Genomic DNA, 17,937 nt, shown 5'->3' with positions numbered 1-17,937 from the left:
TGCAGAAACCAATCAGGGAGACAAGAACTGACCCCTCACAGTTGAAAAGGGCAGTGGACTGTAATCTCCTAAAACCTGATCAAATACTCTAATCACAAGGGAAATTTCTGCAGTGCTATAAAACAAGGCTGAGTCTGCAATATTTTTTGGGGATATAAGCTTGTCATTGCTCATAAAGCAGATTTAAACAATGCTTGCCAACTGGATCCACTAAGGGACTTTGGTGCCACTGCAGCCTAATTTGCAATGGGCTCAAATGAGGAGGAACTCAGGCTGTGTGTGCTGGGGAGGTTCTGGATGCAGCTAAAAGGCAGGAATATAAGCCTCTAGGCAGCTTTCAAGCTGAACATTATGGTCCATTATATTTAAGTTCCTCAAGTAACTTCACACAGGATCACAGAATAACAATGTTTGGGATGGGAAGGGACCTCTGGAGACCATCCAGTCCAAGTCCTCTGCTAAATCAAGTTGCAGAGGATCACATTAAGGCATGTTTTGAATATCTACAGAGAAGACTTCACAAACTTTGGGCAGCTTGCTCCAGTGCTCTGTCACCCTCACTGTAAAAAAGCTTTCCTCACAAGGCTGTTAGGCCAAATTTTCTAGGTCATCTTTTCAGGTCTGTATGCCTGAAGAACACCTAAATTCTGCTTTCAGAGCAAAGTCCTATTATAGCTCTGTCTCACAGAAATATTTCCATATAAAGCGAGACTATAAAGGTTAGGGTTGAAGAATAATAAGAAAAGACACAATCGCACCCATGCCCTTCCTTTAGATAAAAGACCACACACATTTATAATGACAAAGCTTATCATTCCACACAAGCCACTATTAAAAATGAAAATATCAGCAAAGTGGCTTTCATTGCTTTCTATGCATGTATAGATCTCTCTACAGATAGCTGATGTCTGGTGCTTGATATTTAAAGGTACTTTCCTTGGTCCTGCGGGAAGTGATCTACTGATCCTATGTACTATCCATGGGAAAGCACCCCTCAAAGAAGTTGGCAGGATCCTGGAATATATCAGATCTTTACATGAAAACATCCCATTAAGTCAGTTGAAACACTACCCAGCAAGTAATGTTGAAAACTGTGGCGATGCTAACCTTCATTTTTAAAGGCAGAAACCAATCTGATATATAACAGCTGAGATAAGGAAAATTGTCCATCCAACTGTAGGTTAATTCACTTTTTATTAATCATAAAACATCTGCATCTTTCTCTAAAGCAGCTGGCACCATCCTTGGTACATTAGTCTTGTCTAAGTCACACCTTCCAACTTTAGAACAAAAGGTAGATAGTCTCCCTGTCATATCATTGCCTGCTAAAATTCCTTCGAAAACACCCCACAAAACAGTCTCACTCCATGTGCTCCGACTCGTGACATCAAATCATTTATAATTGATAACATTAACCTCCCCCACTGATTACCCCTGCCAATCAAAAAGATTTATACAGCTCGCCACACAAGCCTTTTACCATGAACATACCGAGCAGCACAGGCTTGTTGTCAAAGGAAAGGTAATGAAAATAATAACATAATACAGCAGTTATTTTATCTTGGGGGAAAAAGTACATTATAACCCATTTCAGCCATTCAGGCAGGGAAACTGAATGAGAAGGAGAGTGATAAGAAACCACTTCTGCAACCAGAGCCCACGGGGAGATGATAATTCATGTTATGGTTGTCAGAAAATTCAGGTAAAATCTCAGGGAAAAATATATACCCAAGACCCATTATTTTTTAATTCTAAAATTTATGAAAAGATGTTTTAGAGTACTCTCTTTCTTGTCAGCTTATGCCAGACTGATATCTCACGTTTTTATTTATCATTGTTCAGAAGACTACTCACTGCAGTGAGAGTTTATCTAGCATTTTCTCCATGTATCTAACATTTTTACTGTGAATTTTCCCAGACATACAACTCTTCTGTTTGCCTGCCTGCTTCTACAGTTTCTCAAGCAGTCATTTAGGAAATTATTCAAACAATTCCTCTTTGGTCAGTGGCTGAAAGGAAACAAACTGGAGTTAGGTACATAGTTAGGAGTATTAACTGATATTCCCATGCTTTTTCAGAGCCTTCTTCCTTTTCTACATGCTCCCTCATGTTCTCTTTAATATCAGCCCCCTTTCATTTTAAAAATTAAGTAAATCAAAGCAGTTCTTTTTATAGCCTGTTTGCCCCTTCCACGCCTATAACCACTTGACACAATGCATCCAACTAAAATTGACAAAAAAGGCACCACTTTGTAAATGTACTTTAGCAAACAAAAAAAATTTCTTGAAGTGCAAGCAAAAGAGCTATTGATTTTGTCTGTGCCTGACAAATTCCTCCCAAACAACCTGTTTACTGAAAATGTAAGCCACTGCTGTGATTTATCTGCTTGCTATACATTAAAAGCTACTTAATTGGAACAGAGAGACAGAAGAACAAGGTAACACCAGGTGACTGAGCAATTGATTTAATTTTAGTTTTATTAGAGCTTTTGTATCTTTGTGGCCAAGTCAGTTCTTATGAACAAATATTAACAACTAAGCCGGCTGACAAGGAGAATACTCTTGTGAACAAGTTAAACTGTGATGTAAATAATCTGATGAATGAAGGAGGTTAACTGAGGCTACAGATTATGCTGTGGTGTTACACTTTCATGCTTTCCCACAAGAGATGTGGACATGCAAACTGACCTTTCAGAAGTAAATACTTTTTCTGATGTAAGTAACAGAAATTTTAACAATAAAAAATAAAACCAAAACAAAAAAGAAAAGAAACCCCTCATCTGGTTGCAAGAACCTTCTGTGAGGTTATAACATTTAGAAACGAAATATGATTTGATGCATTACTTTGAATTCATGGTATGTACATATAGTCACTCGCTCACAGCACCACAGGACTCTAAAATAATGTATGCATATGGTGATATGAAATCCTCTGAAACACAAACCCCTGTAATCTTACCAATTTTCCATTCTTGGAAAAAGGCAAATATAAATTCTTCACATATATAAGATTCTAGAAAGCATTCTGTGTATAAAATATTAGTTTTCCAATTGTGTAATCAGAAATCAGTGCTTAAGCAGACCTTTGAAAATCTGAAAACTTATGTAACTGATAAATATTCTCTACAGAGAAAACGCTTGTTAATTATTAAAGTACAGTATCTTTCTTCTAAAGTACATCAGCATCTTTTACACATGGCTAAGGTTATTAGAATAAACTGAATACCAAATCTGATTTATATGCAGACTTGTAAGAGATTTTTAAGAACATAGTAAAGCTTCACTCCTCTGTTTCAAAAAAATATGAAAGGCATGGACTTCATCTGCATATCACTATCTTCAGAGAAGAGGAGAAAAAATAAAGGAAAAAAAAGGGAATGAAAAGAGTCAAAAATTTCGAATGTTTATTCTGATGAATCTATCACCAAAAGTTTAAATGTGGTCAGGCCCCTTTCAGGGTGGGCTGCCCCTTCTAATCCTGCTGAGAGGGAAAAAACCCCACAATTTTATTTCCTGTTTCTGACAGCCCATAACCTTTCCTGAGACCTAAAGACACAGCAAGCAAAATAGTCAGTCAGTAGGACTTTAACTCAAGCGCTGCAGTAACTCAATAAAAGAAATATGGCATTGCTGAGTGGCAGCATTTTGCTACACTAAGAGACAGATGGGGACGATATGTAATAATCTTGTCTAGGAAATGGTTATGATTCATAAATTTGGACTCCATGTGACAAATTATCTGACAGATTTCAAAACAGTGAGAAAAACTGGTGTCAGATTGAGATATTATCACATCTTAGTGTGAAGTCCAATGGCAGCTGGAATTATTGACCACATAACTACACCAAACTCCTACATTGTTACTGAACAAAAGTGTCAAAAACTACTATGTAGATCAAAAGTGTGAAAAGAAATGAACCTATTTAAGTTTGGAGTTGAGCTATGGCTGATGACTTTTTTCTTAACTTGAGCTACTTTGCTGGGACTTCCAGTTTAGGGCATCAGTTATGCTCAATGGTGAGCACCTGAAGAAGTCATCAGAATTTCTCACATGTAGGTCAGACACCCTTTTTCCTTTTTTTTTTTTTTTTTTTTTTTTTTTTTTTACTTCTAAGAGTGTCAAGTTATTGCAGAAGGGAAGCCTATGAGCATAAACAATGACATTTCTTTGGCAGATGATCCAGACCTGTGAAAAATGTTTCCACAGGGCACCAGGGAAATTACAACTCACCCTGGTCTCAGAATCCAACATCACCTTTACAACCTTGCCATAACTCCATTTTTTTCCAGATAAAAACCAGGAAGGATGAGGAAAAAATAGCTTCTTAGTACTACACATAAACAGATATAGCCAATCCGTAGCATCATTTGTCAGGGAACAGGATCCACTTAGGAACAGACACCTGTCCTGGACAATGCCACCAGGAAGGACAAGTAAGCAACTTTGGTGTGTCCTCCTCCTTCTCTAGGTGCTTTCCCATAGAGCTAGGGAGTCACAGTCAAACCCCCTCACTCCGTTGAGAGGGATATACTTAATCATCTCAGTATTGCTTCAGCTATCCAGAAATAATTTTACAGGGTAATTTCCACTCCTCATCTTTTCAATGATTCACCCTTCCTCTGGCCTTGTTAGCTACAGAAACTTGACAGTTCCCTTTCAGGCACTTTGACTGCAGCCTTTCAGACAAAATGACAGACACTGTGGGAACTCCCAAGCACTCTGAGCACTAAGGCAGCCTGCTCACACCACCCTGCTGCAAGGCAAAGGAGCTGTCTCAGGGAGATACTTCTTGCTATCCAGACACCACGAGATGGGCACCAGCAAGTCCTCTAGTCTCCTCCTCTTGTTCACCCAACTTCCCACCCCACACTCCTCCCAGGACTCTTTACCCAGCTTCAGAAGTATGGCCATCTGAATCCTGCCAGACCAAAGGAACCTCAGCCAGAAATTTTTTTAAGGAAATGAACCAGCTGCACAGATGCCAGATGAACACTCTGATCTCTTACATCCAGTCACCAAGTCTTGCTATCCACAGCAAAGTCTGAAAGTCATGGCTAAGGCTGTGAAGTTTAGTGAATCAAAAGGATGCTCAAGGGCAGTGGTTGCACGCTGTCAGGCCAGGCTCAAAGGGCAATAGTTTATCTGAATCCTACTGGCCCATATACCTCCACAGAGGTCCTTACAGACTCTAAATTAAAGTATCTACTTTCATTTTTTCCTTTCAATGGGATAGAAACACCTTGGGCATTGCATCTTCCTTGTACCCCCCAAAGTCTATTAATAATAAGAGAGGTCTCTCACAGCACCTGCCTGGGAGAAGACTCCATAGTGTAGTTTCCATGGCCAAATATTGGTAAAAAAGCAGAACACAATGGAGGTATGGATAAGGAAACCTATCTGTATCTATCTCTGAAGGCAGAAACTCATCAGTGATCACATTTTACCATGAAATTAGCTGTCAACAAATGCCTAGTTCCTGTACTCTGCTGTGGCAAGCAGATCCTCAGAGACTTCACTGGAATTTTAACAGGTGGCCACTGCTATCAGGAAGTCCATTAAAAAAAAATAAATATATATATATATATATATATATTCTTTAAAAAGGAGCCATTTGATATTCCAAAGTTTTTTAGGGGGCAAGTTACACCAATTTCAAAAGAAAAAAAATTATGATTTTATTCAGAACTGATTGGTAGCTTAGCTGCTCCTGCAGTTCCCCTTTTTCACACTCAAGGAATAAAAACTGTTTTAGTAATTTTAGATTGCCTATTTCTAGAATTGTTCCATACCACATTAAAGGCCTCATTCATTTCCCATTAGCACATTTTAGTTAAAATTAACACATAATAATTTTCAATGATCTGGCTTTCAGTATGTTTGTAAACAAAAAATTAATCTCAGAGGAAAAGCTTTGAAATTGTTAAAAGTCATTCTGACAGAATTAATCACTAAAAACACATTTTTACAATTTTTTTTTTATTTAATTCAAGAATATTAAGAGCACTGGGATTGTCAGTTGTACTGCTCTTTCCTCAGGATGGCTTTCTTAAATAAGCAGTTGACACCATTGCCCCCAAAACCTTTGGCAATGGGACAAATAAAGGGAAATTGAAGACCTCAGGATTCAATTAATTTTAAGAGGAGACAGAAGACAACAAATACCACATGAAAACAGAATGATCACTAATTTTAGTAGCTTGAGAATCAGGTACAAGCTACTTTCTCCTCATTCTCTGATAGAGAAATGAAAGACATATTCCTGTCATTTTTACTTGTGGGAGATTCAGTGCAATAAGTAACAGAAAATTCAAATGTAGTTACAGGAGAGCTTTAACTAGGGGCAAAAGAAAAAAAAAAGAAAAATCTGAAAGCTAAGAAGAAACATAATGCACAGAACAAAGGGCAACAGGTTTTGTCACCTGTTGGGATGGTGACCCCAGCACGTGTGCATCTGTGGTGCTCACACAGCCAGCATGGTCTGTTCAGCTGTGTCAAAGAAAGAATTAAATCTCCAAACACAGGCAACTGGAAAACACTTTAGATCTTCTTTCAACCTAATAGCTTGAGCTATTTGCTCAAGGCAGTACCAATGTTACACTGCAGAGTAGAAGTTCTGGACTATTAAGTGTCTGATTAGAGATACTGTTTCCAGAAAATTTCTACAGATCATGTTAGTTCTGACACTATGCTTATGTACAGAGTTTCTCAGGGTTTGATGTGACCTATTCTCTTTGGGGCTGATTATTAGCTGTATATGTCTCCAAAGGCTCTCTCTAATCAGGAATATATGTTGGGAGTTAAAATAGAGCCACTATAATCGATTATGAAGTGCTGATATGAAACACTCCATACTGCTGATCATATAATTTCTATGTTTGTGGAAAACTGCAAATAAATACTACAAAGTTACTGACAGACAGGCAATTTGATGGCTCTGTTTCACTGAAAAAAATTTTAAAAGTGTAACAGGCTAAACCATAAATAATGTCCTAACATGCCTCATCAGTTTAATATTCTGGTAGTCCTACACTGCTGCACATAAAACATGAAGAAAAGCTACATATGATCAAAAGAGACTCATCTAGCTTTAAATATAGAGGAGTAGGTGCTTTGGCAAGGAGGAAATCTTATGTTAAAAGACACTGTGCTTCATCAAAAAGCAAGCAGCTGGAGAGCTCTAAATCCCAGACACCTCATCTGACAGAAGTGCTGTACAGTATTGGATCCCACCCTGCTCCACCCACAGCCCTCCCTGCTCTTTGTGTTCTCCAATAAAGAGTCGTGACACCAGACCTTGTAAAACTCTCTATCACTCAGCATGATCCACACTGTTTGACTTCTATATGTATGAATATCAACATGAATTTCTAAGTACAATTTAAGCCACTGTACTTACTTTTCTACCTCTGCAGGGTGGGGACTAAACATTACACAAAACCCATCACAGTCAGAAAGTCCTAAACTTAACTTGTGTTAAACAGCTCTGAAGGTAGAAGATAAAGGAGCATACAAGCATTAAATATTTGAATCAAAGCGTCAATTTTTGTTCAAAATTCTGCTTCTAAGTCATGTCATTGTTAATATGAGCACACCTGTAACTTCTAGCTAGTTTCACAAGTTTAGAAAATTGAATTTGTTACAATGAACCAAATACTCTGGAAAGCGAAAGGTACTTAGTTGTGGCATTCCAAGATCTTTGGTCAAATAACTAGCAGCGCTTGGACTCCTTTATGATTAAGGGCCACGAGCAGAACTGAGCTGTACTGGATACTGTGCTGACAGAGCAAAAGACAGACTTTGCCCAAAAGGATGAGACAGATATTAAAAGTACCAGCATCAGAAGTTTACAGTGACAACAATTTAAACTCCCTAATGAAGCAGTTATGAAAAGTCCCAAGTGTTTCCAAAACAGAAGGATGACATAATTTGTTTCCATCCATCAGACAAGAAACACAAAAGGTATTTTCCACTGTTGCTTTAGTGCACTTGCCCTACTGCATGACCTTCTTCAACACAGCATCTATCTTTCAAAATTTTATGTGAAAGTTTTACCTCTCTATACACTATGCCGTCTGAACTCTGCACTTTTCAGGCAGCACTAAATGTATTTGCAGGGCATTCAGCCTCCGTATGAATCTTTCCCAGAAATTTGCTAAAACTGAAGGAAAACTTTACTTTTGAAAACTATGATGTCATCTCCTTTTCCAGCAAGTGCCTTTCCCAACCCACTTCAGCACATCTTTTCCATAATGCACAGTACGTCGCTTGCAGATGGTTTTGAGAACTGCTACTCAAAACTTTGATTTAGAAGATATTCCTTTAATACATCACGTATATAGAAAATGGGTGTGCATAGCAAGGAGACGACTATTCGCAGCATATGTACACATAAATCTGAAAACACGGCGTTACGGGAAAAATCAGGGCGTTACGGGAAAGTAACTCTTCACTGTCAGTGAAGTTCCCTGCTGGCGGCAACGGTGCGCTGGCGGCATGTGAGGGCACCAGGAGATGTGCGTTACCGGGGTATGTCCCCTGTTCCCCACCGGTTCCCTTATTTTACCGAGCGTCCTCCGCAGGTTTCCCAGGAGGTTCTGGGCACCTGGCGCTGCGCGGGCTGGAGGCAGCCGGGCGCCTCCCGGGGCGGTCACCTGTGCAGCACAGGACACTCTGGGACTCGGCGGGGCTCCCCTCGGCACCCCTCGCCCGGTCAGCCCCGCGGGAGCTCGGTCACCCCGACGGCCCGGCGGGCCGGGGCGCGCTGTCCCCAAGAGGGACCCCGAGACGGGGCAGGCGGCCGCTCGCCGGGCGCAGTCCCGCCCACGGCCGGGCGTGTTCCCCCGTAGCCAGGGGCTCAAGCCCCGGCCCCCCACCGCCCTCGCCCTGCTCCTCACCTCCAGACCTGCCCCAGCTGCAGGATGTGGACGACCGACTGCAGGAGCCAGATGCAAAAGGCGCAGGACGCGGACCGGCCGCCGCCAGCGCGGGGACCGGCGGCGCCGCTGCCGGCGGCGTTGCTGCTGCTGTTGCTGCTGCTGTTGGTGGCGTTGCCCTTGCTGGCGGTGGACGCCTGTCTCTGCGGCGTGCTGGGGCGAGCGGCGTCGATGTCCGCGGCCGCGGAGCCGCTGCTCACCAGCAGCTTGCTCTCGGCGGCGGGGCAGTGCCCGGCGGCGGCGGCGGCGCTGTCCTCGGTGCTGAAGTCGTGCGCGAACCAGCGGAAGCTGAAGACCTGCACGGAGAGGGAGCCCAGCAGCACGAAGAATAGGGTGAGCCCGAACCACCAGCGCTGGCCCCGCAGGTAGTAGTCGACCGCCAGCCAGATGTCGGTGCCCACGTCCGCGAAGTACACGGCCAGGGCTGCCAGGATCCAGAGGCAGTCCCACAGCGAGTAGCGCCGCTGCTCCCTGCCCAGCCGCAGGCACAAGGAGGACGAGCCCCCGCCCGAGCCCCGGGAGCCCCCGCCACCGCCCCCTCCGCCGTCTCCTCCTCTGCCGCCGCTGCAGCAGCAGCAGCAGCACCGGGAGCCGCCGCCCGAGCCGTCCCCGCCGCCGCCGCCGCTGCAGCACCCGCCCCCGGGCGCCTCATCGTCGTCGCTGCCGCCGCCCGGCCCGGCGCCGGCGGGCAGCCCCGGGGCCAGTGCCTGCACGGAGCCCGAGTGCTCGGAGTTCTGCAGCGGCGTGAACGCCACCTCGCCGCCCTTCTTCTTCTTCCGCCGCCCGTCCGACTTCGCGGCCATGATGCCTCCCTCAGCCCCGCTGGAGAGCGAGCGGGAGCAGCGAGCGCTCCTTTATCCCGCGCCTCCTCCTGCTCCTCCTCCTCCGCCTCCTGACTCCTGCCTCCCGCCCTCCGCCGCCGCGGACCCGCCGCTCCCCGCGTCCCCTGTCCCCGCTCCGCGCCGGGCTGCGCGCCCGCGGGCGGCTCCTCCGCGGCGGCCGCGTCCGCAGCGCCGCCTGTCTGCGGGAGCCGCGCTCAGCCCGCCCGCCCCGCCGCCGCCTCCGCGGGGGCCGGCGGTGCCGGGGCCGCCGCCGCCGCGCTCTGCTCGAGCCGGGAGCAGGCAGGGCTGCGCTGCCCGGAGCAGCGCATCCCGCACCCGCCTCCCCGCCCGCCTCCGCCCGCACCCGCCGCCGCCACCACCCAGCTGACTGACGCCGGGAAAGAGGATGACCTCATCCCTCTTCCCTCGCTGCCACCGCCCCCCGCCCGGCACCGGCACCGGCACTGGCGCAGGGGCGGGGAAGGGGGCGCTCGGCGGCCGGGAGGGGAGGGCGCGGCGCTGCCCCGAGGGTGCGGAGCACGGCCCTGCGGCGGCGGGGGGAGGCGGCGTCTCTGCTGCCCGGCCCGGGGAGGTGGGCACGAAGGCGGCGAGCGAGCGGGTCGGCGGGGAGAGGTGGGGTGTGGCCGGCTCCCCCCGGAGCCGGGGCTGCGGGAGCAGGGGGTCGCGGCGCTGCCGCCGGCTCCGCTGCCGATCTCCGGTGTCCTCTGAACAGTTTGGGTTTCGTCTGCCCCGCTGGCACGGGGGTGGAGCGGTGGAACGCGGGTGGGTGCGGACGGAGCGGCCAGGAGGGCGGGGGTCCCCCCGGGCTTCTCCCTGCGAACGGGCATTCTCGGGCTGGGGGAGCCGCCGCTGCTGCCGCCCCAGCGCGGTGACTGGGGGCAGCTCCGGGCGGCGATGTCCCGCCGTGCCGCCCGACGCGTGGGGCAGCGGGACCGGCCCGCACCGCGGAGCCGCGCTGAGCGCCCGGCACGGCGAGTCCCGCGCGGGGCGGCGGCCGCTGTCCCGGCCGTCCCGTAGGAAGCGCTGCCGACGCTCCCTAACTTTGCGAAACGCTGTTGCGAGATGCAGTTCTCGGGTTGTGCCGTGACTCACTCTGCCTCAGAGGCGTTCGGGGGAAGGTGAGGAGACACCGTTTTATTCCGCCACCCGGAGAAATCGTATTTTAGGCGTAAAATTCACCAGGCGAACTCACGACGCCTTTCACCGCTCCCCGCCCCTTTCCTCGCAGCCCCGGCTGCTCACAGAGCGCGGTCGCTGCTCAGAACTCGCCCGCGTGTTTCGGCAGCAGAGCTGGCTCCGCCGGCAGTTCCCAGCTCGGGGCGGGGGGAGCAGCTGAGGTCGGGAGCAGCTGTCCCGGGCGGAGCCGGCGCCACTCTCCGCCGCGGAACACAGACTGCCCCGGGCGGCCCGCGGCCGCCGTCGCCCTCGGAGCCCGGCGGGGGACACAAGTGAACGATGGCTGCCCGGTCACGGGAGGCCACCAGCATCTGAGAGTCACACGGGAATCACAGGGCTCGGGCTGCTTGGCGGGGTGGAGGTGCATTTACCACCCACCCTTGCCTCTCTCTGTCCTCCTGCATCTTCAGCCATACGGGATGAGCAACTAATTCACCTCTTCACCTTTTTAATTTTTTTTTTTAAGCCTCTGCAATATTTTATGAGCGTACCCTCTCCCTTCTTAAAATAGAGCATTGAGTTCGTTCAACCACGTTGCTGGAATATCTTAATAGGAACGGCAGTGAGACTGATAGGGTAGTGTTACATTAAGCTCTGTGACTAAATATAGTCCCTTTAACTTCATTAATTAAACAGAAGAAGTCATATGGACAGCTGAGAAATCTGCCTTCTAACTCTTAAATGTACGTGGTAAGTATAAAATTGCCTTTAGGAAATTAGCTTTTACTGATATATACCCCAGATTTCAAGAAAAGACTGCAGCATGCATTACAGTATTCAGAGTGCTGAACACACAAAAATCAAACTTTGGAAGGTGAAAAGCACACATGAAACTAATTTGAATAGTTATTTTGCATGTTATCACACAAGAGTCTTTTAATTACATTGTCACATAATGGTTCTTAAATAATACACATTTGCTATGCAGTCTCTGTTACAATGGTATAACTGCTCTTTATTTCTATTCCTTTTGGAACCCTGTATTTTATTCTCATTACAATCTACATGATCTTTCTTGCCTGAGACTTGTAATACAAATTGCTTCTTTCTCAAGATATCTTTTAATAATTCAGTCAGCACCTATATATAATACAATATATTCACTTAATGTCCCTTTCAACCCAAACCATTCTATGATTCATTCTGTGGTTCCAGGATTACCTTGTGAGCAGAGAAGGTGCTTAATGATAAAGCTAATTTAGCTGCAAGTTTGTGCTTTATAAGCAACAAGTTTTCAGTGTTACTCCATAACATGGTTTGGGTTTGAAGGGACTTTAAAGATCATTCAACTCCAATACCCTGCTGTGGCCAGGGACACCTTCCACTTGACTAGGTTGTTCAAAGCCCCATCCAAACTGTCCTTGAACACTACCAGGGATGGGGCCTCCCCAACTTTTCTGGGGAACTATATGTTCTGGTGCCTCACCACCCTCACAGTAATTGTTTTGGTTTTTTTTCCCTAACATCTAATCTAAACCTGCCCTCTGTCAGTTGAAGCCATTACCACTTGTCCTGTCACTACATACCCTTGGAAAAAGTCCCTCTCCAGCTTCCTTGTAGTCCCATTCAGGTAGTGGAAGGTGCTATAAGGTTTCCCCAGAGCCTTCTTGTAGTTATGTCTTCAATAAAATGGTTTAGTGTACACTGTAGATTACTTTAATTGAGTCTGTTTGACATATACAGGTCTAAAAGATGCCACAAACTTATAATGGAGGTTATAGTGTGATACACGAGTGGCAGTAGGGGAACAACTGTGCTCCTAGAGCTGAAATCCTAACCTAAATTGCTTGAGCTGCAGGTGGGGTAAGAGAGTAACTCTAAGGTTTCAGATTTAAGGAGAGAATAAAATGGAGGAGATCTACGTCCAGCATGCTAAAAGGGCAGAAGACAGCTCTGAGCAATGCAGGAGATATTAAGGAATATAAATGGCATCAGTCTCAGTGTACAACATCTTCAGAAGTCATGGGATCCTGCTTGAGGCTATTCCACTGCTTGCCATTGGAAAAAGTAACTGCTGGGACCAAGTGTCCCTACATCCTCCCCTCCCTGCTCCGTATGAGAAACAAATTTTCTGATATATTTGCCCTGAACCACTTCACTAAAGGATAGAATTTGATAGAACTAGGAGCTCGCCCATCTTCCAGGAAGAATTCTGTTCACCTCAGTGGGCTCAGACCTGTAAATCTGAAAGGTGTTCAGTTTGCAAGAAAATTTGTTGGAGGTGGGGGGACAGTTTTATGCTTTCTTTCTGATATGTTTACATCCTCTCCTCTCCTCTCCTCTCCTCTCCTCTCCTCTCCTCTCCTCTCCTCTCCTCTCCTCTCCTCTCCTCTCCTCTCCTCTCTTTTGCTTCTTTTTATTGGTTGGTTAGGTTTGCTCTGTTTGGATTCAGCTACTGTTACATTTGAGAGGGAATAATATTCTTTCACACTGATTTTCATATTAACAATAGCTGTCTGTGTCAAGAAAGGCAGTGCAATAGATGAACATTTAAACTTAAATTAAAGGCTGTTTGATACTTGATAAGAGGAATGTCTTCTGGTTTGTTTTCTCACTTTAAAGATAACAAATGAAAAGGATCCCAAATAATAATAATGATAATAACAACAGAACCAAATTTCCTCTCTGTTAGACTGGCATAACTTCTGTGAAGCTGTATCAAGGCCAGAAGTGTTTGTATACACACTGTGTACAAACCAGCATGCATTCAACAAGGCAATGTTGTTACTAAACCTCAGAAATTATTAATTACAAAATATAATTGAAGGACAGAAATGAGATTGCAGACATAAATACATATTTCATAAACCAAGTACAGACAACCAAGTATGTTAATTTCTCATGTAAAGTTAGTTTTTTCTCTGAAGGAGATTTTATTCATGGCTTCCTTTTTCTTCTCCTTTCTTTAAAGAAAACATTTTTATGGGTATCACTGCTTTTGCTTTGTTCTGAGTTGCAACTGTTTCCCTTTTTTGCCCCTTAGTATCTTGGTCTACTTTAGGAGACTTTTTTGTGTGTACATGTCCTTCTGTCATTTCACTCTAGACCATTATCAACTCAAACCTAAATGTCCAGGAAACAAGCTTCCAATCCTCTTATCTTTACTCTAAAGTATTTTTTTTTTGTTCTTCACATCCTAACAATGATGTTTTTCCATCTCTTCTTTAGCTGTGTTGTACAGACTGCTCTTTCAAAGTACACTCGAACTTTTGCTTGTATATCTCTCATTTTACCATTAGAATATCATTATACTCTACAGGTCTAATCAATACTTGCATGCATCCTTCCAAATGATTCCAAAATCTATTTTCTTTTGTTTGGCAATACTTTTGTCAATTGCAGTTTAGTGCTTTAGTTTTTGCACTTTCTTCTAGTTCAGACCAACTGAAGCATTAGAATAAGCTCATTGTACCTGGATTTGACACCCTCTGGAAGCATTCTGGCACAAAAGCCTGCCTTTCTTACTCTAGTCAGTCCTTTAGGGAGTAGTTCTGCATCAAGAAGGAGTTGTGCATAATCCTGCTGTCCTAGCAGGGCTTGCAATGCTGAGCAGAGCTCCTGAGCAGCCCCTCTTAGAAACAAAGGAAGTCCTAAGTCATAAGGGGTTCCCTAGTGATCCTCCCTCCCTCCCTCCCTCCCTCCCTCCCTCCCTCCCTCCCTGCCTCCCTTGTCTAACTACCTTCTAATACTGTTTCTCTCCAAAGGCACCCAGTGTCTTTTCCTGCACTGTTTCCCTCTGTCTAGATGTGTTTGACACAAAACTGGGTTGACTTGATGGAGAATCTGATGAACATTTATTTACTCATTCAGACATAGTCTCACTCCTACATCTTCCACACAACTGGCTTTATCTTTCCATGTTAAAACAGTGCCCTCAGGCACAGATGCACATGAAATCAATTTCTTTAGGAACATCAAGTAAGAACCATTCTACAAGATGTTCATAGGTTTTGGGTATTTTCAATAGATTTATGTTTAAACTATACACACAGGTGTCAGTGGAAGTTGTAATCTAGGCTGTGTGTTTAACATTTATGTACTAAAACACTTAATTGTCTTTTTGCCCAACTAGCTTCATTCAACCAGGCAGATGCCACTGTATGCTCTGATAGCTGAGATACTTCATTGCAAGGGGAGGATACATTTCCTTTCAATTAGGACAATATTTCTGCAAATTAACATAAGCACAAATCAGAAATACATTTGTAAATCTTACACTGTTTAGAAAATTTATATTAAAACACTACCTATTTTTAAAAGTATAAACAGCAATTGGTTTCTGTCTTGAGCTTTAGATTATTTTATTTATAAGTCTACATGTAGATTCATATAGAAACATTTTTCAAACTCATTACTTTTAAAATTGCAAAAGAAGGATGAATCCAGTATCTCCATATGTTGGTCCACTTTTGCAATCACAGATAATACTCTGGAAGGTTCCCTGGCTTCTGAAATGACTCTGTTTTATAACACCCTGATATTGATATATATACTTGGTACACCCTTAGGCTCTTTTCTGTAGCATGCTAAGGTTCATGTGAAAATAACAACACACACACACACACCACATGAGATCTCAAAGGAAGAGACCCGGTGTGGTGAGGTTCTTAGGTGTACACTTAAATTAAGGAGGACTATAAATGAGAGCAGTGGGAATGATTATTATATCCTTATTGTTTAGGCAAACACATTTTAGGCACATACTTAAATTTCATGGTGAATTGTGGCTGTAGTTTGTTTTATTATATTTCCATATGTCTAAACATTAGGAACATATAAATAGATTAAACTGCACACTCCAGATAGATAGATAGATAGATAGATAGATGGATAGATGGATGAATCGATAGATTCCAGGTTTGAGCAGACAGAGAATAGCCATTCTTTGAAGATAGCATATGGATTTTTAAATTACCTATGAAAGAAGAAATTATTTCTTGGGATTTTTTTAAGATTTAACTCAGGATTTCTTTAGGACATCCATTTAGAAATGGATGTCAGTCACCTTTTAAGTTGCTTCATAGCTTATATTTAAATATATAATCAAAGATAGACATAAATATATAAGGAAGGATAGCAGAAGACAGAGATATAGAAAGACAGTAAAGAAGCAAGCTTGCAACCTTTTACAATGCTGACAACTCTTTTGCTGCTATTGTGCATGCAAAAAAACCCAACTACCATGCATATCACATTTTATGATAAATGGGAAAAGCATTTCTAGAATGCCTAAGGAAACATTAACATGCCTTCTGACACTGTAAGATGTAATTAAGAATTTCCAAAAATTTGAAAAGAAAATGAAAAGTCCCATTTTCTTTCCCCTTCTTGATTCACTGTTTAAAATTAATTTCAGTCAAGCAAAAGAAAAGGGTTTAGCGACAGCACAGGAAGTTGTGACACTGCTTTGTACTGCTAACTACAGAGGATTTTATTAACATTTCCAGTCTACTGCCTTCCTTCATGGAGAAGTGCAAAGGACCATTTCAGAACTGATATGTGATATATTTGCAAAGATATTTATAAATACTAACAATGAAGGACTAGATGACATTCATCCAAGATATCTAAAGGAACTCAAAGGAGCACTTGGTACTTCCTTTTTTCTTATTCTCATGCCATTTCCACAACTGACAAGCTACAGGATGGATAGATGCAATACAACTGCTCATATGTACTTAAAAGGAAGGAATCCTTTCTTATGTATGATGGGTTTCAGAAAAACAGTACTTGGAGTTGCTGGGAGAATATTTAATGGTCCAATGAGCCAGTCAGAACATGACTATATTTTTTTCAAACCCTTAACACCAGCAGCAAAAGAAACTGAGACACTTAAGGGCTTAAAAGGGCAGAAATGTATCATCTAGATCAACCTAATAATAGACATATAATAGCACACCAGGAGAGGCGGATGAGGAAAAAAGATGGAGTTAACTGGACTCTAATGGACATTTTCAGACTCAGTTTTTTTAGGAGTCCATGATATAGTATACAGGGTAAATATTTCAGGCTTTTTCTGTAGTGCATAATCAAATGTTTAATAAAAATAGCAGCAAAATCTTCTAGCCTGCCTTCTTTCACAGATCTTTAGTCAGATTGCGACAGACAGAGGCAGTAGAAGTCAAAGCCTTCTCTCCACTACAGCCTTACCTCCTCCAGTTTGTTGAAATACCTCCCTGCTCCTTCCAAAACTCCTCTGTGTGTCAAATTCCTGGATTACTTCTTGACCCAGGTAGTCTTTTTTCCATGCTACATCTCTGTTCCCCACGGAAGCATCAGCAGTGTCAATATCTGCCCAGGCTCTCCATAGGTGGGGCAGGGTGCTGGGAGGAAAAAAGCAGGGCAGCACCCTTGCTGTGTAGGAACAGCAGAGTGCACACGAGGAGGCACCTTTGTAATGTCCCTGTCTTTGGCCAGCAGTTTTTCAAAAAATCATCCCACTGGCAAGGCACAGAGATTAAGTGACTTCTGTGCCAAACACAGCACACTTCATATGGAAGAAGCACGTTTGGGATTTGGCGCTAATCACGAGCTAAATATGCTAACTGGCTTGTCTTCCAAGCAAGACCTGAACAGGGGGGTTAAATGGTATTTCACATTTTCTTATCAAAGTGTAAGGCCCTGGTATTGTGTGCTGCAAGCACCCATGATGCTCTTGAAATGAAGCCCTCTGCAGTGCTGGTCCCATTATTGAAAGTGTCAAGAGAGTTGTGTACACGGCTCTGGATCCCAGGAAGCAAATCCAAAACCTGATTTGGACACTGTGTAGGTAGAGAAAATAATTTTCAAGTATGGAAGGCAGCTGCAGAAGGAGGGTATCCACTCTTAGTAAAGAAAAACAGATTAGGAAGGCATTATTTACACTTGATAAATCAGAAATGACATCAAAGGGAGCTAGTATTACAAACTATTAATGAAACACATAATAATGGAACAAATCACATAATAGATCACAACAAAGTGATTCAGTGTAATGAATACGGATA

General features: G+C 44.1%; 1 protein-coding gene across 1 annotated transcript in view; it reads right to left on the bottom strand.

Moving 5' to 3' along the window:
- XKR4 (XK related 4) overlaps window positions 1-9,893 on the bottom strand; it is a 221,705-nt gene extending 211,812 nt beyond the window's left edge. The window contains exon 1 of the mRNA XM_038126780.1: window positions 8,895-9,893. Coding sequence (XP_037982708.1) covers window positions 8,895-9,736 — 842 coding nt within the window. The 5' untranslated portion in view covers window positions 9,737-9,893. The remainder of the gene's footprint in view (window positions 1-8,894) is intronic.
- Window positions 9,894-17,937: the final 8,044 nt, after the last annotated feature.

Source organism: Motacilla alba, chromosome 2 (genome assembly GCF_015832195.1).
Source record: "Motacilla alba alba isolate MOTALB_02 chromosome 2, Motacilla_alba_V1.0_pri, whole genome shotgun sequence".
NCBI lineage: Eukaryota > Metazoa > Chordata > Aves > Passeriformes > Motacillidae > Motacilla > Motacilla alba.
Note: the sequence above shows the minus strand (reverse complement) of the source record. Positions and strands in the feature narration are given on the sequence as shown.